Source organism: Dunckerocampus dactyliophorus, chromosome 19, assembly GCF_027744805.1.
Source record: "Dunckerocampus dactyliophorus isolate RoL2022-P2 chromosome 19, RoL_Ddac_1.1, whole genome shotgun sequence".
Taxonomy (NCBI): Eukaryota; Metazoa; Chordata; class Actinopteri; order Syngnathiformes; family Syngnathidae; genus Dunckerocampus; species Dunckerocampus dactyliophorus.
Window position 1 is genome coordinate 5,915,321 of NC_072837.1, and position 21,701 is coordinate 5,937,021.

The window sequence follows — 21,701 nt, forward strand, 5'->3', positions numbered from 1 at the left end:
CCACAGGAAGTTTCTGATAGGCCTCATCTGAAGACACAAACCTGCCTCCTTTCCACACAAGCCTTTCACCTCTCAGCACTCTCAGCCCTCATCGTGAAAGCGCCGCTGTGGATTTATCTCTGGCTCCGCGCCTGCTGGTGTCCGTGCCACGAACAAGCTCTTTATCAGGTGTCGGCTGTAGGTTTAATGTCACCGAAGTCTTGTCTGTTTCCGTTCACACCTAAAGTGACGTGGAAGCATCCAACTCTCCGTATTAAGAGCTCTCAAGAGAATAATATTTTGTCATTGTGAATTCGAACAAGGATGAAACTGCTGCAAAATGTTGGTGTGGCTCAGTGAACAATGCACCAATCCCTACGGGTTTGGAAAAGAGTTTGGAAAGTCCCACGCCGGCCGTGGGAATAAAAGACATGAAAGGATGAGTGAATGGACACTTCAAATGCAACACAGTCTCATCCACATTATTGCATTTAGCTGCTGATCAGCGGTGAGAAAAGACAGCAGACTGTGTGGGAATCTTACCACGTCTAATTGCATCTTAATATGGAGTCAGTTGTCCCCAATCTTGAAAAAGAAGCTCACGGGCTCCCCCCCTACAGATGTGAAGCTCGTAATCATCATAATCAGTCCTGGAGAAACAACTATAAGGTCTCATAATTATCCACAAGCCCCGTTTAAACTGTACTTATTATCTGTGATATTGTGTACTTTTTACTGTATTGTTATATTTCCCCTTGCCTTGCTGCTTTCCATAAAACCATAAAAGAAACATTGTTTGATAAGATTAGACTGATTGCACCCAACTGTCTGCCTGAGTTCCTGTTCCCATCCACCCAGCAGGGATCGGTGGCTGAGGACAGAAGAAAACACTTGGTTTTTTTTACAACATTAAAAGGCAGACGGTCTTGTCACAGAGTCCGAAAGGGGAAATTGGATCTGGACTTGAGAGGGGAGGGTAATGCGGTTAAAGCATCATGAAAAAGGCAGCTGTAACAGCATTTCGTCCTGCAAGGAGCTCAGGACCGACTGCTGACGTGAGGCCCGTCATTACGTTGAAGTCCAAGCTTGTGTGTTTGTATGGCTAATTCCCGATTATACAATTAGGTCCGAAGGTATTTGGACAGAGACATAGTGTTGTATTATTTTTGCCTTAATAAAGCGCCACAATGGATTTGAAATAAAACTATCACATGGACATGGAAGCGTGGTGTTTTATCATTGATGATGCCTTCGGTTACTGTTTGTGTGTGGGCCTTGATGCATTCCCTTTTGCCTACGTCTGACTTGGGCATTAATTGAGCTAAAATGGCTTTTTAATGCTGATGTAACAGTAATAGTGTCCCAAGAGCCTGTTTATGAGCACCAAGCATGAGAAAAATCAGTCAGTCCCTCACTTGTTTGCGCCACTTGTGACTGAAAAGTTCCAGGTTTTCGTGATGTCATGAAGGAAAAGCCTTCTTCTTTATGGGATATGATACGATACCACCTCTTACCTGGCCCTTGCTAGATGAGCCCACCCCGTGTAGATACCCACCACTTCACAGAGAAGACTTTGCTACACATCTCAAAATAAAGCCTGGAGTTCTGCCAACTATCAGTCAGTGAGCTACAGACGTGGGAGCTGTCAGTCTGGTCATTTAGCTTAGGTATTGGTTTCTCTGTCCAAACAATCACATTTTAAGAACATAGGATGCTTTTTAAGATGTTTTCTGGCCTTCCTGTTCTCGAATGCTACCTTCTTGTAAACATTCTTGAAGATGTCTCTTGATTGTACATGTTGTCAACGATACGCCAGCAAATCTCCTGAATATCCTCGGTTTCTTGATTGTTTCTTTTCAAATCCATTCGAGCCAACAAGTCAGATAGATTGGTACAGCAAGGTGACTGTACATGTGCACGTTCCCTTGAAAACAATTTTAATAGCTTGTCGCCAAGGTCAGCGCCTCGGCTGTGCTATGTGCGGAATGAGCGAAGCCTTGTGGTGCTCTGCCTTCAGACGACTCCAGAGAGTCGCGCTCATTGTGTGGCAGCCGAGAGGGGAACAAAGACATTTCCACTGGAGGAACTTTGGGTTCCTGTCGATAAGAGGGCAGCATTCTGAGCCCGACTGTGTTTATACGCGAGTGTACAGTGAGGACCTACAGAGCAACACAGGCTCGCACTTTCCAGACAACAAGTGGTGACTGTATAAATAGTCACCCTTGGAGAAACATCAAAGGCAGGGAAAAAATTCCAGCCCGAGATCAAGATTCCCAGTTGGAATTAAGCTGATGTATGTGTGCTGACTTCAAACCTGTGGTTCAAAATGATTCTCTCAATCTCATGCAGTTTGTGTTTTACATAAGAATACAATACAAATGTCATGTTGACACAAATAGGGGTGTCTTGGACTACTGTAGTCGACTAGTCAACGATTCAGTTCCTTCGGAGTCTGATTTGACTAACAATCTCGCCGTTGAATCTATCATGTGATCAAGATTGTACCATTCTGACTACATGGGGGTGGCCACGGCTGCTGCTGACCATAGATTATTTCTTTTACAAAAAAAATTATTTTTGTTTTGTATGCGTTTTTGTCATCAATATCCTATTTTGATACAAAAACAGCCTAATTCGTGTTAATAAAGAACTGAAAATGATGTGTGTTTAACAGAAGACCTACAGTATACTCACCACGCATTCATAAAATCAGCCCACTTCAGTGGCACAATCCAAAGTAGCTGAGGTGAGCGCTAGCTTTGAAAGCCAGGAAGACCGTCAGCATCAACTGACTGGTCTCATAATAATCTTGTCCTTTCGTAGATTAGCACTATTTCGAAAGTCTTTTGTTAGTTTTAGCCATTTTGTTAGCTTCGGGCTATTTTCCCTAAGCGCCTTATTTAGTTAGTTCTTTGCACCGCTCCCTTTGTTACCTTCTTTGTACCTTGCCGCTCCGTGCGAGCTGATCTATTGTTTATGAAATACTTTATTCCTCCTACCTGCCACCATGTCCTTGCACATGGAATATCTGTCAACATTTGCATTCTAAAACAAGAGAAATGTTGCAGGAAAACGATAGAAATTCTGATCCGTGACAAGAATTTCCACCGGCAACATCCCCTCCACCCTCCGTATTATCAATCCAGCCAAGGACGTTCGTTATTTTTATTACCTCTCTCCAACAAGGCAGGCTACTACACAATAAATTTTGCAACTGATAAGCGCCTCCTGGCACACGTTAACAGTATAATGACACGTCCACCCTCGTATACAAGTAAAACTGACATAATAAAATAAGGTGGGTCCACATCTGTTCATAGTGTCCGTCCCCCTGAGTCAATGAACACATTCATTCATTCGTGCAGCGCAAAAAAGCCTTTTTTTTTTAAGTCAGCTGTCACATTGGACTCTTTGCCAGGCTGCGCATCACATCTCACTACGGGTAATTATGTTTCTAGCCGTCAGTGCTAATGCTTAGCCCTATTAGCCTTATTACGCACCCATTTAGAGCTCCTACGTCAACAAAAATCAATAATATGGAATATAGAAGAATATATAATAGGCAGATTGGCCATAAAATGTTTTTAAAAGGTTCTGGAATTTGGACAGGAAGAGGACAGCACATGATCCTGTTGGAGATGAAATTCTCCGCAACCTAATAGAGGTCTCAAGGACCACTCTGTTAAATAAATTTCACCTCCCTTACGTGTTCGTTAATCCACAATTATGAGATGGAATAAGACTTACACACCAGTAGAGGGTTAATAAAATGTAGTGTAAATATGTCAGACAGAATAGAAACACATTACAGGATGCTGGGCTAAAAAATGTCTCTTCTAATGTCCTCCTGCGGCCTCCTGACCAGAAGAAGAGAGATTTTCACGCCCCGCGCGTTGAAGCTCCCGGCTTTTTATAGGGGTTTCTCCAGACGACTGACGTATGCTCTCGTACCAAAATACCTTATTTGAAACATTCCCTGTGAGCGTGTGTGCGGCAGTAACAGCTGAGAGTCGTGTTTTTGCTAACGGAAGACTACTTTCCGTCAGCAACCTTTCTGAACAAAATAGGACAGGCACGTACAGAACATCCTAATTTCGGCCTACTTACTACTAGTACCTATCTATGGGTATATCAGTTAGCGGTTTATGTGAATGTACTTTATCTCATGTGTTTTGTATAATCTACATGCAGTACACGTTCATCTACTCAGCTCACAAGTGAATAAAACAATGTTTTATTCACTTTATTTATTTATTTATTCACACAATTTATAATAAAACAAGCTACTAAGCTAGCAGCCTATTCCTGGTCATTTGAATGGAGAGCACAGATGGAGTTGACCCCCGATCACTTTTTGGAAGGTCATTCCTGACGAGTTGAGTCAATTGATTAAAGGATCAAATGAGATTTTGATTTATTGATTCCCCCCTTCGCCCTATCTCTGTCACTGCCTCGGTTTTCACACAGAAAATGGGAAATATCTAATAAGGGTTGACTTTATAATTCCTAAACTGCTTCCAGCTACTTTATATACTCTCATATGTTCTACATTGCTAATGCACGTTTAACGACGGCCTTTAAGGCTTTTCACTAAGTTTTAAAGGTCTGTACAATGTGCATACAATGTGCATTGCTAAGCTATTCAATTACAAATAAGTACAGCAATTAAAGTGGCAAATTGAGCAATCCCTAATTCTTACACACTTGTGACAACATTCATCTTAAATGGAGGGTGAAGGCGCTGCCGGAGGATATGCATTTTTTTCTTCCTGTTGTGGAATACCGTCTCTGTAAGTGAGGAAAGCAAACAGTCACACATACTGTAATTGCGCACATAGTTCAACATATTTCTGTGACATGCCCCAACCGACACAGGAATGTATCGTATTACAAAAGAACTCGGATTATATATTTGATATATTTTATAACTCACACATGAATGCAACATGTCAAAGCTGAAAGCGTGGGTGCGTGTTGCTTTTTTTTCTTTTATGATTGATGTTTAAGTAAAGACTATTATTTATGAGCACAAATAACCCATGTTTATACATTCAGGGAGATACTGGTGTGCAAATCTAAAGGTACACGAGGGAAATATCCAACTAGTAATAATCTGTTCCACAGTCAAACTATGGCTTTTTTTTTTATTACATAGCGATACAGGAAAATAAGAAATTCCTCCAAGTATATCCATCCATCCATCCATTTTCTATACCACTTCTCATTAGGGTCGCGGGGGTATGCTGGAGCCTATCCCAGCTGACTTCGGGCGACAGGCGGGGTACACCCTGGACTGGTCGCCAGCCAATGGCAGGGCACATATAGAAAACAACCATTCACAATCACATTCATACCTATGGACAGTTTAAAGTCGCCAATTAACCTAACATGCATGTTTTTGGAATGTGGGAGGAAACCGGAGTACCTGGAGATAACCCACGCACGCACGCACGGGGAGAACATGCAAACTCCACGCAGAGATGCCCAAGGGAGAATGGAACCCAGGTCTTCCCATCTCCAGACTGTGACTGTGTGGCCAACATGCTAACCACTCCTCCAAGTAAAATTAAACTAAAATAAAACAAAATCACAATGGATGTTTCTTGATAGAAACATACAAGTTCAAAGATAAAAAAAAAGATTAAATAAATAGGATAAACTGTGTGATGCCTTAAGTACAGTAAATACATGTGCCTGGGAGGTGAGTCGCATAAATACTTTGCGTACATTTAGTTCTGCTTTTATTATTAATGCATACTTACAGTATTGTCACTTTCACAGAAGTGGACAGAAATTTGTGTCACTCTTCTATGTAAAAAGTTCCACTCCTTCTTCTATGGTTATCATCGTGCTTTTGGCCCCTATGCCTTTGTTCTGTATGTAAGCCCGCTGTAAGTAGTCTTCTCTAAACCCGTGTGAGTATTTGACACTGTGTAACGTCAGTCAAGCTCAGAGAGGTGCAAATTGACCTTGCATATCACCGAACAGCGGATTGGGTTGCGCCGCACACTGACATCTGAGCATGCACAAACAGACATGCATGGAGTATGTAGCAGCAAACATAGCGAGGAGGCATGTATACTGTACATGTATGCTGCATGCATGCATGTTGAGTGTCATCCGATCTACGTTTTTTTTCTCCAACATCAGCTGCTAAAAGCCAAAATCTTACCACTTGCTATTCAAACGGCCGTATCAATTAAAACATTTCCCCCATAAAAAAAACACAAATTGAAGTCGTACACAAACAAAATTTTGTTTATGCACATGTTATATGTTGTATGTTGCACGAACAGTACGGCCTGAAAGGTGGGTTCCTAATCAATTAGCCGTTTTCAACTTTGCTCTTCAATCACGCCGGCCTGGTTGTTACCAAGTAAGGGTGTCACAAGATCTCGCAAGATTAAAATGTGACAAGATTTCTTGTAAAAAAAAAAAAAAAAAAAAAAAGAAGGTCTCGTGGGCACTAGGCCTGGTGCGATAAGAAATTAATTAATTAATTAATCACACAATAAATGAAAATGAACTTGATTATTTTGCCGGCCTCAGATGTATTGTTGTGTGCATGTGTGTCTATTTTCCTCGTCTCTCGCCTCCAAACAGGCAGGAAGAGAGTAAATAATTCTTTTTTTTTTTAAATTACTGAAAAAAATGGTTGACGATGTACTTTTTATGATTGTTTCAACCACGAAACGAACCATTTGTTTTAATAGAATGGTTCAAATAAATCATTAACGGCCCAAAATGAATATGACATACATGCCCACAGCAAGCGTATGTAAAATTGTGATTGCAAATGTACATTTGTGGATATGTTCTGCTTTAAGGAATATTTAGTTGCGTTGCAGGTCTCTAGGCGCAAGCTGAATGTTCTGTAGTACTACGCTAGCATACAAAGATGTCTTTGGCTACCTCTGTAGTGTGGTGTCAGTTTACTGTGCTGTATTGATGCACAGGAGGAAGGAGTACTTTGCGAGGTGAGAAGGTAGTACACTGACAGGACGAGGGCTCACTGCAATTGGAATATTAGAAACAGCTGTCAGTATGATGCAGCAGTTTTATAGTGCTCCACACAATTAGTAAAGACTCTAATTCCATAAGCGTTATCCTCCTCTTTGTAAGCCGATCCCATCTTACCAATAAGAAAAGGTCCCATTAACGTGGGCACCCGGGGGAGTCCAGAGGAGGAGAAGTGTCCCACCCCATCCTGCTCGGCATCATAACATTACTCATGAAACATTCACGTCTTCATGTGACCAGGAGGAAGATCACGCCAGCCTCCCATTGGTGGAGACAGCATGGGCCCAGAAGAGAAGATGAGCTTCTATTGGTGTACTCGGAGCGATATAAGAGAGGATGCTGAGGGTGTTCGGATCGATTGAGCCAACCCAGTCAGCCCACTAGGATGTGGGCCAGAGATAAACACAGAGGCGGGCAGATAAAGCAACTTTTCATCATGTCATCAAGCAGCTCAGCATATCGAACTTGATAAATGTGCAGAAGTGTTTAAAGGGATACTTCAAGTCTACCGAGAAATCGGGACTTTTCAAGTTTGAGCTTAAGTGCTGTAGCCTCAATCTGAAAAAAAAAACACGGCTCCCAACCACAATAGGCTAGCATTTGACTTTCGGCTGTCCCGACACTTGGCTTGTGTCTCAAATGGAATACCTCCATCAGTACCCTTCAATATGTACAGTACACTTTATATACTGTGTACTTAGTTCTTGCGGGAATTTTAAGAATGTAGTTCTGCCCCAAACCGACTGCCTTCTTTGCACACTTACTGGAAATATTTACAGGCTTCCACTTCTAATTCTCTTTTTAGTTGAGTTGCAACCGCTCAAGTTAGTTCCTCCACTTCCATTATGCCGCCAACAAGGCAGTGATTGAGGGTGGTAGGGGTCCATTGCTGCACTCTCCCAATTTGGAGCTTCCAAGTACTGACGGTGTACTGCAATTTGCCCTACCTCTCAACGTGAATGCACTTTTATTCTGAAAATGCTGTTTACGTATGGACGTACACAAATTGTTGACACAGCCTTAAGCACAAAAAAAATTGTTACAGTCATCTTTAGTTAAGACATATGATATTTTTACGTATTAGGGCCACTTTGCTCATGTCTTTGCTATTTTTTTCCCCCCATTTTTTCAACTTTCTTCGTTAATAAACTTCATAAATTTTCTTTTTGTAATATTATGACTTTATTACCATAATATGACTTTTTCCCCAACCAAATTTTCCAAAAATGACTACTTTATTTCGTTTTGTTTCTCATGATATTATAAAAAAAAATGTAAAAAAATCAATAAAATAAACATTTCTTAAATATTTCAACTCTATGATGCTAAACATGACATGGCATTGTTTTTCCTCATAGTATTGTGAGTTTATTCTCGTAAAATTGCAACCTTTTTTCCTCGTTAGACGATGACTCAAAACTAGAATTGTTTTAGTCATTTCTGTTGGATTTTTTTTGTAAATTTTCTTCTAGTAATTATTCTCGTAAGATACATTTTTCCACAACCTAATTTTCCAATAAAGTAAAACTTTTTGCTGTTGTTTTTCATTTTTCCAGCATATGTTGCCATGTCGTGCTCTGAGCATAGCGGCACTTCATTTCAACATGAACATCGCTAAACATCTGCTTAGTTATTTCTTGGTTCAATTCCTCTGTGACCAATCACTTCAAAATCAATAGCCTGAATGTGCATGTGAGGGTCCAGCCTCACTTAGACCACTACTTCCTGTTTCCCCGGTGAGGATATAGCGTAGTACACTTGGTTTTATGTGAACAAACATGCCTGAGGACGTATATAAAGTGTGTGAGGTTCTGCTGATATCAGCATATGGGAAATACGGTACATGCAGAAGTGCTGAATGCATACAAGCATATTATATCACACGTTTGAATCAGCAATATGTAATAATTGCTTTTTCATGGCTTTAGCTTGTCCCTGCGTTTGTGCTCTGATTCCAGCTCCATCATAAAAGGCCGCTAAAAGCGACTTATAGTCCAGAGTGACTTATCTATTTTTCCCTCTTCATTACGCTTTTTTTTTGCACAAACCCAAATATCACAAGCGTGATGAAAAATGTCAAAAGAGCTTTAATAACTGCCCATGAAACATTCACCGAAAGAATGAAAACCTTTCCTTTGTACAAAAATGATATAGAATGAAAATATGCATATTCAATTTTGTACACCAGCAGTGATGCCGCTTTAATTCTTTATTTTTGCCGTGTCCCATGAACAGAAAATATGATGGTCTTACATGGTATGAAAAAAGAGGGGGTTCAACTTTGATATGAGCCTTTTTTGGGGCTGAGTTGGGAACTGAAACAAACACAGCTGCATGGTAGCGACAGCAAACATTGTTCCCTTCGTTAAAGCCTTGAAACCAAACATGAAGCTAATGCGTTTTGTCCACATTTGACCGAAAAAAGAGCCACGGTGGACAGCTTCTTTTTCTCCTCTTCCTTTTCAATAGTCCGTTGGTATATCACCCACAAATTCTATCATGAAAGCAACGTGAGACAAGGAAAGCACTTACCTAAGGCGAATAAAACACGCCACAATACAACACACAGTTTTTTGTTTTTTTTAAAGTTACTTGTGAAAACAAACCAAAAAACATAAAAAGATGACAACTGATTACACAAATGAAGCGTTACTCGATACTTGAAGGCACCTGAAACAAAAAGGGTTTATGACGGGCTTAGAAATGGTTTGTGGGAAAACACTTAAGGATAAATAACGCAAATTCTTCTTTAACGTTGGTAATTTGAGCGCACAGTCCGACATTCAGTTGACTTGTTTCGCGGTGAAACTGCCACTTGGTCTGCTGCAAACGATTTTGTATTAAATCAAACTAAAAGAAAGCTTTAAAAATCAGAAAAACAAACCATTTGTAAACCCTTCAAAAAGTCCTTCATTGGTGGTACCTCAGTGTAAAGGTTCTTAACTGTGGGACTGATTTGGACGTTTTATAAAACCTTCCTATTTCGACTGGCATAAATAAAAGGAATGGCATTGTAAAAAAAAATAATATTAATCATAATAACAATAATAATAATAATAATAAAAATGTGTGACTTGTCTTAAGTTACTTATTTCAAATATACACAGCGACTCCTTTTGTTGTATTTACACATATGTACAGAGTATTCATTTCTGTTTTGGATCAAATACCTTGAATGGCGTTGCTGTGAAATGGAAGTCTTTAAATGCACACGTAGATGTTTGAGATTTGGAACCAAGGAGGTCAAACTGGGCAGCGCGACTTGGAGCCTGGAGCCGGCTCATAGAAAGGCACTTGCTACCAACTCAAATACTGCAAAAAAAAAAAAAAAAAAAAGAAGAAAATTCTCAAACAGAGCTCAAACAACTGAGAGACAGGATAAAATCATTGAAGGCCACATAGTAGGCACTGGGGTTTGTGTCCACCGCCCCCTCCCCTCCCGAGCCAAGTGTTTTGGTAAGGCTGGCGTGTGCTGGCCTCAGGCGGATGTGAGGGTAAAGCCGCAACGACAAAGAGCAGAGAGAGGGTTTTTCCTTGTTGTTGTGACAGCAACAGCCCAATAAAAACCCTTCCTGGCCCTTTAAATGTGTATGCTCCCCCCCCCATCCCACCACAGACATCCAACAGAAGCCTGATGGGACCACTCAAAGTCATAACAGTCTGTAAAGCAAACCAACCAAAAAAAAAAAAAAATCATTCTACAGATTTTTTTCCCTCTTCTTTGTGTTTCTTAAAAGGTACATAAACAAAAATTGCAGCGGGCTTCTTTCACCACCTGGAAAAAAAGGATGTTCACTGCGCCGCCTGAATCTAAACATTATCAGGTGACACAAATATGATGACAACAAAGCAAAACAAAAAATGGCTTCTTGAAACGCAAAGCCTTTTTCCTCCCAAAAGGTAGTCCAAAAAAAAAAGCCTGCCTCATCGCAGCTCATCGTCTCGCTTCCACACTGGCGAGTCTTTCGTTGAAATGTCTTATACACAATGATCTCTCACGTCCTTCTGGCCAGTCATGACGGCGCTGACATTTTTCCAGCGGTTGTCTTTGGGGCTGTAGCCTGGGGTCCGGTGGGGCGCCTTGAGGGGCGAACTGGAGCTGTGCGTGGTACAGATCAGCCCCCCACTAGACTGCACCGCAGTCTTCGAGTACTTATAAACAGGCTGCTTTCCCGCCTCTGCACCGCACATCTCCTCCTCCTCCAGCTCGCCCTCCGTCTCCTCCTCATCCTCCTCCTCCTCCTCTCCTCCATCACACGTCCGATAGGAGGGCTCCATGAGCTTTTTGCGCTCCTGCTCGGCCTCCCTGTTGCTTTCTTTCAGCTGCTGCTGCTGCTGCTGCTGCTGCTGCTGACGTCCCCCTACTAGCCGAAGCGGCTCCCAGTGGTTGTTGACGTCGGACGGTAAGTGCGCGTTCCTTTCGCGCTCTTTTCTTCGCTTGCGAGTCCACCAAACACAAACGATGATGCAGAAGAGGCAGAGCAAACTGAAGATGACACACAGTAGAGGCACCAGGTAATCTGTTGGCAAGGACACAGCAGGGGAGAGGTTAGCATGGAATCGTTACCGCATTATTACGTCAGTGTAGCCAATTTAGCGACTTTTAATCGTCCCCGTACTCTTTTAATTCGAAAAAGCAACAAATACAGTAATCCCTTGTTTACCGCGGTTAATGGGTTCCAGACCCGACCGGGATAAATCAAATTCTGCGAAGTATAATTCCGTATTTATAAATGAAATATTTTCGTATTTAGAGCATAGAGAACCTTCTACCTTTTACAACCTTCTAGATTCGGCTTTTAATATGATTAGAGCCCTCTACACATAGAATAACACCCCTATAGTTACCTTTACAGACATAAATAAAGACATACATAAGACGAGTGCTTGTGTGTGTTATTACAGATTATTTTATAGTGGAATCAAAGCACACCCAGCTTCCCATTTGCTCCAAATTCAACCAAAATAGTCCCATTCCTTTGTGCTGCATTTGTGCAATTAAATGAAAGATTTATATGTCCCCCGAGTACATAATCAGGCAAGGACATCATCGCCCACTAGCACCAAGGAACCACAAGGAACTCTCCCAATGCTAACGGGCGAGTCCATGCTAAGTCTCATTTGGGCCTAATATGTCTTATTTCCTGTTATTATGTCTTCTCTATTTGGTAATAGAAGTGTGAAAGGGTGTTATAGCATGTCTACATGGACCTAATCATCTTAAAAAGAGCTTAAACTGGTTTTCTGTGCTCTTAACTACAAAAATATTCCATTTATAAATTAGGAATCCTGCTTCGCGGAAATTCACTCATCACGGTCGGGTCTGGAAGCAATTAACTGTGATAAACGAGGGACTACTGCACTTCAGTATAACTTTGTTAAGCACATTACACACAACCGAGTCATTTGTTTCATGTTAGTTGTTGAGTGGCTCAGCTGTGCTGTAGATCGTTCCCAGCTACAGGGAACATCAGAGCAACAGCCCGCGGTAAAAATGCACGCCAGATTCGAAGAACAATGAACAAAAGAAGTGAAAGGTGTCCCTTGTTGCGTACCTAGTGAATGGGACGTGACCTGCGTTTCCACTTTGACCTCTATGACCGCCAACATGATGGTGCTGTTGTGCCGCTTGGACAAGGTGCCCACGATGGTGTTGGCCGTCTCCTGTATCAGGCTGTGGTCTGTCAGGTCCTCGGGCTGGAAAGACTGGAAAACCAAGTGAGACAAGATGGAGATTTGACAGTCAGCATTAGTAAACATGTGATGCAATCTTAAATCAAGCGTACAGAAAAATCTAGAGTTACAAAAAAAATGGTTTGTCAATGGGCGGGCCCTTTCTGTGAGAATATAAAATGAAAGAACGTGAATTAGAAAAGAAGGAGAAAGACAGATACGTATGGCAACAGACCGGGAGGTTTACAATTTTGTTATGGTTTATTATTAGTTGGGTTTTACAACAATGTTGCATTTTTTTTTTATAACAATAGAATTTCCCGTTGCTTTTAGTTACAACTTAGCTAAACAGTGTGCAGCTTGTATAGCAAAATAGAGCCACTAACTACAACGTACTCTTGAGTCCTTTTCATAGGACAATAAGTTGTACACCGAGTACTAGAAGTTATATCTAACTTGCATTTGTATATTATTGTCACTTAAGATATTTACATGTTTTTTTAATGCTGAATAAAAAGTGGGTTGATGGCGCTATCCGCAAAGGAAAAAGTGTTGCAGTTATGAATCCAGCAGAGGGCGCTGTCTGACAAGTCAATTCACTCAATGTTTTCCAGCAGGAAGATGATTTGACGAGACGTGATGCTTGTCACTGCACGTTTTCTAAGTACAATACTGCACGCCTGTGATTGTTAATGCGTAAAACTGTATTTAAAATGTGTTTAAATGTATTTATTTTATTCCAAAAATCACTATACACTTAGAAATCCCACAGTTTTTGCATGTTTATGTTGTTTGCTGTGAACGGTGACCCATCACACTTTTTTTGATGGTCCTTGAACGCACCATAGTCGTGTGTGTTTGCTAACTTTCTCCCACACAGCACAGGTAGTCTACCATATTGTGTTTTTCCCTGTTGAGACATGAGCCTTTCTAAGCCCATTATAAACCTTTGGAAAGGGCCTGCTAATTAGATCTAAGTGATACCACAGCGCAGATTTAAAAAAAAAACAACAACAACAAAAAACACTTTAGATAGGGTGAGCCTTGCAGGGACTTACAATGGCCACTTCCACAGCATCCTGAGTGGAATGAGACAGGTCACAGAGCAGCAGGAGAATGTGGTCTTTTGCCAGAGTTCTGGTGTCAGGAAGATACCTCAACTCAAAGCAGATGTTCTCCACTGTGGTCCCCTGACGGGTTAAAACATGAAAATAGTCATTAGTAATAACAGCACGACTGAAAATATGAAAATACAAAGAAGAACTCACTGGCGGGACTTTGTCTTTGTTGAAAACCAACGTGACACGCCCGCAGTTGTTGTCCAGGTGCCCGCTGTTGGGCTGGCACTTGGTGCTGGTGGTCTGTGTGAGTGCTTGTGATGTTCTACCCACTGAGCAAACCCCCCACTGATGACAAGGTGGGGAAAAGCACGTCAAGTATCTGTGTGGCACACACTCGCGTCCTGCAGGGCATGACTGCACGGTCTGGTCCTGGTCTGAGGATGGGAGGCGGCAGGGCCGGCGACCACACAGCACCTTGAGTCAGAGGGTCAAATGGAGACTGATCAGGGATCCTCCATGTTGTTGTCACCACACATTCATAGAAAACTATTCAACTTCAGGAAAAACAAGTATGTATCCATGACAGAACATCCAGAAGAGGAAATATCGATATTGTACTATTTAAACAATACAAAACACTATGTCATAATAAACTACTACAACAGGGGTGTCCAAAGTGCGGGCCGGGGGGCCATTTACTGAACATTGTTTTTTTTAATTGGCTCTCGGCACATTCTAAAAATACAATTTAATAAGAAAAGAAAAAAACGACAGCAAAAATGGAAAAAACCCCCCAGTAATTTTACAGGAATAAAGACAAAATATAAACAAATGAGAGTCATCATATTAAGAGAAAAAAATAGCATACATTTTAAATAACAAAAAGGAAAAACAGTCTTTATATGTGAAACAAAAATAAAATAAAGCTGCAATTTTTGGAAAATTAGGTTGGGAATAAGTTATCATATTATGATAATAAAGTTTAAATATTATGAGAATGAAGTAAAAATATGAGAAAAAAATGCACAAGGAAAAATTAGAAATTTATGTAAAAAAAAGTGAAAAAATTCATCATAATAATACGCTTTGTCAACGATAAAGTTCAAAATGCAGGCTGTTTTTTTAATATAAAAAAGGCCTCAGCATATGTACATGGGTTGGTTTAGAAAATGTTCAAGTGGCCCCCGCATCCTTTGGTTTTTCAGTATGGGAGGGAGGGGGGCAACTTTGGCATTTTAATATATTTTTTAAATTTAGTAAAAACCTATAGGAATTTGTTTTTTTTATATATACAGTATGTCAAACCTCTGTTTTCAAACGCTCCAGTTTTTGTATGATTGTTTTTTTGACTCAGTTTTCGTGCACTCGCTCTGTTTCCTTTTGGAACTAATGAATAACAAAAACCAATGTAACCACTGCATTTATCGACCAATCTTTGTGTTATTATTAATGTCAACACTTCAGCTTTTTCTCTTTACATTGTGCCTTTTTTTGGTTGTATTTTATTTCTACACTATGCCTCGGCTCGCAAATGACACCAGGGCCGCAATTTGGACACCCAACTGGAGGATCACGTCTCATTTGTTGGACAGAACCAGCTGATTGCCAAAGTTGCTGAATGAGTTGCATAGTCTTTAAGCAAAAACGACATCAAAAATGAATGCTACCTTTGTGCAATCCACTTTTCCGTTGCTACAGTGGCAACTGTTGCACTCTTCCTCCCAGCGGCTGCCATGAGGAAACTGCAGCCCGGCGTACTGACAAGACTTCCCGATACCTATGACTTTACATTCACATAGACGAAAACAGACAATGTAGACCATCTAGTCATAAGAATGCGGCACAACCACAAAATATGGATGCCGTAGAGAAACATAAACATAATAGAACAGTGTTTACATTCTTGACATCTGATTCCAGTTCTGCCGAGTGGACAAATGCAGCGAAAACCGTTGATCTCGTCCACACAGGTGGCGCCATAGGCACAGGGTGAAGACTGGCACTCGTTGATGTCTAAAAAGACCAAGCGATGTATAAACCCATAGACAGGCAGCAGCTCTTCTCTCAAACTAATGTCATGAAATGAACACATTATGCTTCTTCTACTGGACGCATTTCACAAATACTGTACACAGCTTGTGCAAAATAACACAAATACTGCACAATGTGCACTTTAAATTCTAAAAATAAGCGCCAAAATGCTGGGTGTGACACCGGGTGAGTCTTCCTGAGGTGAGATATTAGATTCAGACATTCAGAGTACTCCGCACTACTAGTATTTACCCTGTTTTCCGGACTATAAGTCGCATCATCATGAGTTGCATTTATTTATATGTATGTATTGTATTTATATAATGTGTTTCGCAAAATTCAAGACCAAGAACAGACATTTAATCTGGAAAGGCAAGTTATTCAGCTACACAATAGCATAAACAACACACCTGGGAGGCTGAACAGGCTAAATTCACACAAGCCAGCGGGCCCAACAAGTAATAGCACGTGCAACGAGCATTGTTCCCACATAAGTGTGCATTGTCACCACCACTTCCCGCATCCGTAAAGTAGTCGTGGCATTATCCGGCCCCGCTGCGTCCCACGTGACGCCATGCAACAGCAGGCATTCCCCTTAGCTTCATTAATTCCATTATTTGCAAGGGACCGACTTGAGAATTCTCCCCCCGACTTGCTCCAAGAGGTGGTGGACACGCAGAGGCACGCATTGTTTGCACACAGGTTGCGGTGCTTTTATGGATTTTACATTACTCCAATTTGATAGCAGCATCATGTTTTTTTGGTCAACAAATTGCTGCTATGTGGTTGTTGTCCTTTTTTTGTCCAAGGGTGCCTCCACGACAGGTAAAAGGATCTTAAATGTTCACTTCTCCATGTCATACAGTCATGGAAAAAATGATTAGAGCACCCTTGTTTCTTCAGTTTATTGATCCATTTTAATGTCTGGTACAACTAAAGGTACATTTGTTTGGACAAATATAAGGATGATAACAAAAATACCTCATAAGAGTTGAATTTAAGAGCTGATATCAAGCAACTTTCATGGTTTTCTTAATAACCAAAATCACTTAAGTTCTTACATGAATAGCTATAGCATTGTACTGCCAAAAAATGTAACTCTTATGAGCTATTTTTGTTGTCATTGTTATATTTGTCCAAACAAAGGTACCTTTAGTTGTATCAGGCGTTAAAATGAACAAGAAACGGAAGAAACAAGAGTGGTCTAATATTTTTTTCCATGACTGTATGTGTCATTGTGTCATGTTTGTGGCATTGTTTTTTTTATGTAAAACTGTGCATGTTAAAAAGCCTATTGTTAAACAGACCTCTCTGCATAGATTTTTTTGTGGCATGAGTGCAAAAACAGTCGCCCTCCCAGCATAATCTCTTCTCCTCCCCCTCCATCTTTGCAAACTAGGTAAAAGTGATGTTAAATGATCAGTTGTCCATTCATTTGTCATTTCTAATTATGTTTGCACTATTTTGTGCATGTAAAACAATAATCACTGTCTACAAAACTGGTTTTGTGTTAACATTTTTGTGTTTCTGGAACGAATTAATTGGATTTACATTATTTTCTATGGGCAAATTTGCTTTGGTTAGAGTCTGCTTTGGTTTGAGTCAGACCTTCTGAAACGGATTAACGACGTTAACCAAGGCACCACTGTAAATCACAACCCCAAACTATTGTAACACATTGTGATACTGCCTTATCATTTTCTTGTGGTATTTCAATTTGGTTTCTATTTCAAAATTGGTAAATTGTACATGCTGAATACAGGAAGTGCACAAACAAATGTATTAGCAATTGATGTGAAACGGAAAATGGGTAGGATTATCTAAGATGTGCTTCTTTCTACTACTTTTTAGACATGTGGAATTGTAAATTGTAATATGTAATGATTCCAAATGTAACCTGTATGCATGTTCAAAATAAAATTAAACCATTGCCATGACTAATTGCTGTAGAATCTGGATCACATCCATATGAAAGTGATTTGACATTACAACTCTTGACACTGCATTCACACTGGCCAAATATGAGGAGACAGAAAAATGAGTCATACATACTTTTGCAGATCATAAAATGATACATGGATCATCTCCAAGTTTTAAATCATCCTTTTGAGAAGACAGAAAGTTGTGCACAAACTAAACCAAAGAAAAAGTTATTGGATGAAGTAATAACGACATGAAATCAGTTTAGTCCAAGCGTGTTGAATAACATCTCATTTCCTCTTTTCCCGCTTGGGCTTGCATGATCACTAAGAACTGCGGCTTTTGTCATCTGAGATTCTCGCAAACAGAATGAGAAAGCTCAAATTCGAGCCTGACAGAAAAGGTGAACACTTTCTGGCGAAAACAAAGGAGAAAAGAAGAAGAATTTCAGGGTCACTGGTTAATTTGTCTTCAGTGGGCGTTGGTGTGACTGTGTGAGTATAGAGGAGGGATGACCTCTGACCGCTCGGGGACGTTTTAAGGATGAAGAAAAAAGGGTCTTGCATATTGGCGTCCATGTGACCCACAGCGGCGGAGGAGATTTTTGTTTGAACTGCACGGCTGAGCGTGTTGTATAATGAGGCAAACCTCATGTTGGCACTCACTGATTCTGCAGTCAGGCCCAGCGAACCCGGGGGCGCACTCACAGCGGAACCAGTTGACTCCGTCCACACAGATACCGCCGTTATAACTGAGAGACGGAGAGACATAAAAGATGATTAGATGAGGGTGTAGAAGAGCCATATCCTTTCCAGCTGCAACAAAGCATAGCATTTGTGTGTGTGTGTGTGTGTGTGTGTGTGTGTGTGTGGTGTTGGGGGGTGGGTGTGGGGGGGGTCACAAAGCTCAATTCAACTCATCAATACAAGCTTCCACCTTTCAGATGCTAATAGGCGTGTCCAGTGCCTCCCCTCCCCTCATCCTACCACTCTTCCATTCCCCCTCAAAGCCCAACCCAGCATCCCTCCCCTCCCCTTCAGGTTGCACAGAAAGAAAAAGGACATGTGCACCCCCCCACCACTCATCCTCCTCTGGCTCTCCACCCCCCACCTGCATTCACCACAGGGTAGTTGCTATTACTCCACCTCTCCCTGTCCTATTCAATTCCCCAAAGCCCCGTGCTCCATGAGATTCCCCTTTGAGGCTTGATTTAAGGACAACTTCCACCCCTTTTTAGGGAGTCCCTGCACCCCTTTCCAGCCTGTGTGAAGTGCGGGGAGGGGGGATGAAGGGAGGATGGGTGCAGGAGATTTGACTACACCACAGGAGTGTGCGAGGCAGGAAGCGATACATACCATGGATGAGGGTTGCAGTCGTTTATATCTGTTAAAGAAGCACAAAAGAGATACTGAGTGTACGGCCATTATAGGGACATATTGGGCAACTTTTATTAAGAAACTGCCACTTTTATTACATAAGCAAAGATGGCAAAGGATGTCAGGCATTTACTGTGAAATCCCCGCATCCTTCACACATTTTTATGCAGTTAGACCTTGATTTAGCGATACACAGACAGAACTACACACTTGATTTATGGGCACAAATACTCAAAAATGCAGGCTTGAAAGAACAAAAACAGACACTAGCCAAGAAGGGCTTCTGGTATCACAGAAAAACGTACTTTGGCTGCAGGTGGGACCTTCCCAGCCTTCTTTGCAGATACAAGAAAAGGTGTCTCCTCCTCCCACGCAGGTTCCACCGTTCGAGCAAGGACTGGAGGCGCATGTGCTGTTCTTGGCTGTGAAGGCAGGATTCACAGAGCTTGTTAGATAGAAAAATGTGAAAACTCACACAGATAAATGTCTGATACAAATACTGTGTTGAATCCAGCATCCTTTTTTTTCCTGACTATACTAATACCCATCCATCCATCTTCTTCCCCTTATCTGAGGTCAGGTCTTCCATCTCCCCAGCTACTTCGTCCAGCTCCTCCTGGCAGATTCCCAGCCCAGTTGAGAGACATAGTCTCCCCAATGTGTCCTGGATATCCCTATCCCACAGGCCTCCTCCCAGGGAGGCGTCCTGAACAGATGCCCGAGCCACCTCATCCGGCTCCTCTCAATGCAGAGGAGCAGCGGTTCTACTCTACTCAGAGTTTCTCCTGGATGACAGTGCTTCTCACCTTATCTCTAAGTTAGAGCCCAGGCACCCTATGGAGAATTTGGACGCTTGTACCCGCGTATTCAAGGGTCAAAATGCGTGCAGTGTATAAAAAAAAAAAAAAAAAAGAGGCATGTTGGCAGATCTGTAGCTACAACCTACATCCAGCTTCCCTTTGTCATTAAAATAGCCAAAATTAGAACACAATTAGTGGTATTTTCGTGATCTTATTTCTGTCATTGGACCACAAATCTAGCGTTTTTAAAAGGAAGTGCTTTACTGGGTACCTGTGAACTAAAAATTGCAGAACTACGCTGACAAATACAACCCCCTTCAGCGTTGACTGCTAAAAGCCTCGCACCAACAGGCAATGTGTGCAAAACCAAAATTAAACAGAAGCTGAGTGTATTCACCATGGCCGGGTTAATTAGTGAGAACGTTCCCTCACCCCAAATAAACAACGCTGGCCTTTAGAGGAGCAGTGGAAGTAAATACGTTTTGCATACTCCAAATGACTTATGTCATTAACAAATATTGATGCTGACTAAGGGAAGAATACATGATAAATAATAAAAAGTTTATAGAAAGTAAGTGATGTTTTTGTGCAGCAAAGAAGAGCAATCCTTTTCAAAAACACAAAGAAATAACTGTCCTGTTTTTACTTGATCATACCCTAAAATGCAAGCATTTTCAGTTTAAGTTTAAGGCGGGTGTGGACACCCTGACTGTGCTAAAAGTGTTACCTGTGTTGCATGTGTTTCCTCCCCAGCCAGGTGGGCAGGCACAGCGGAAGGTGTTCCCATGGTCATAGCAGGTGCCTCCATTACTGCAGGTGGTGGCATCACACTGGCTCTCACCTGTACCAGATCACACATTCCCATCATCCAGTCTGTTCTTTTCCATTTTATTGACCTCATTTGACATTGTCATAAAATATGAAGATGTACAGCATTAGCGGACTTGAGATTAACACAAAGTATAAAATACTCATTACTCACGCGAATGGCAGGTCTTGCCCTTCCAGTTATCGGCACACTCGCAGTAGAAGTCGTTCAGAAGGTCGACGCAGCGGCCGCCGTTCTTACAAGGGTTGTGTCTGCACTCGTTGACATCTGAGGAGGGCGAAAGGACTTTCATGCCGCTTGGAATTCAATAAACTACTAAGTGTTCCCATGAAGGCGGGATTGTTGGAACTGACGGTTGCACGCCGGGAACTCACTCAGGTCACAGAGTTGTCCTTCCCATCCGTCAGGACAGAAGCACTGAAACGAGTTGACGCCATCAATGCAGGTTCCCCCGTTTTGACATGGGCTTTGGATGCAGTCGTTAATGTCTGAAAAAAGATGATGATAGGTTAGATCTTCTCCCGATAGAACATATGTCTCTGTAAATAGCCTTAAACCGTACCTGAAGGGCTAAGTTGGTAAGAATCGGCATGACCTTATGTTTTAATTGCTGTAGTTAGTGAGCAGAATTAATCAAAAATCGTCTCAGGGGAAAATACTAGAGAAATTGAATAGATTGGACATACTTGGGAATAGTCCGTGTACAGCTTGTACAGCAGCATACATGTACTATCCACTGAAAACAAGTTAACGCACAACCATTTGTGTCTTACCAGCTGATAGCATAAGTGAAAACCAAGATAACTGGGGCTGCATGAGTGCTGCCGGCACTGTGGAGCTGCGGTTGTGCTTTGAGTGGAAGATACACTGACTACCTTAAGTCATTTCCATGCTTCACCATTTTATTATTGTCCCTTCAGAAGATAGAACAAACCTTTGTGAGATACTGTAAGATTTTTAAAAAATACATTTCTTTAATATGTATGTGATATATGAAATAAATAAAACTCAG

The 21,701-nt window shown here is 41.4% G+C and overlaps 1 protein-coding gene across 2 annotated transcripts in view; it reads right to left on the reverse strand.

Moving 5' to 3' along the window:
- Window positions 1-9,080: 9,080 nt before the first annotated feature.
- jag2b (jagged canonical Notch ligand 2b) overlaps window positions 9,081-21,701 on the reverse strand; it is a 51,626-nt gene continuing 39,005 nt past the window's right edge. For both annotated transcript variants that reach the window (XM_054761873.1, XM_054761872.1), the window contains 12 exons: window positions 21,064-21,177; window positions 20,843-20,956; window positions 20,588-20,701; window positions 19,366-19,482; window positions 19,040-19,067; window positions 18,350-18,435; window positions 15,633-15,746; window positions 15,401-15,516; window positions 13,941-14,207; window positions 13,731-13,862; window positions 12,555-12,705; window positions 9,081-11,519 (listed from right to left, as the gene is read on the reverse strand). In XM_054761873.1, coding sequence (XP_054617848.1) covers window positions 10,978-11,519; window positions 12,555-12,705; window positions 13,731-13,862; window positions 13,941-14,207; window positions 15,401-15,516; window positions 15,633-15,746; window positions 18,350-18,435; window positions 19,040-19,067; window positions 19,366-19,482; window positions 20,588-20,701; window positions 20,843-20,956; window positions 21,064-21,177 — 1,895 coding nt within the window. In that variant the 3' untranslated portion in view covers window positions 9,081-10,977. The remainder of the gene's footprint in view (window positions 11,520-12,554; window positions 12,706-13,730; window positions 13,863-13,940; window positions 14,208-15,400; window positions 15,517-15,632; window positions 15,747-18,349; window positions 18,436-19,039; window positions 19,068-19,365; window positions 19,483-20,587; window positions 20,702-20,842; window positions 20,957-21,063; window positions 21,178-21,701) is intronic.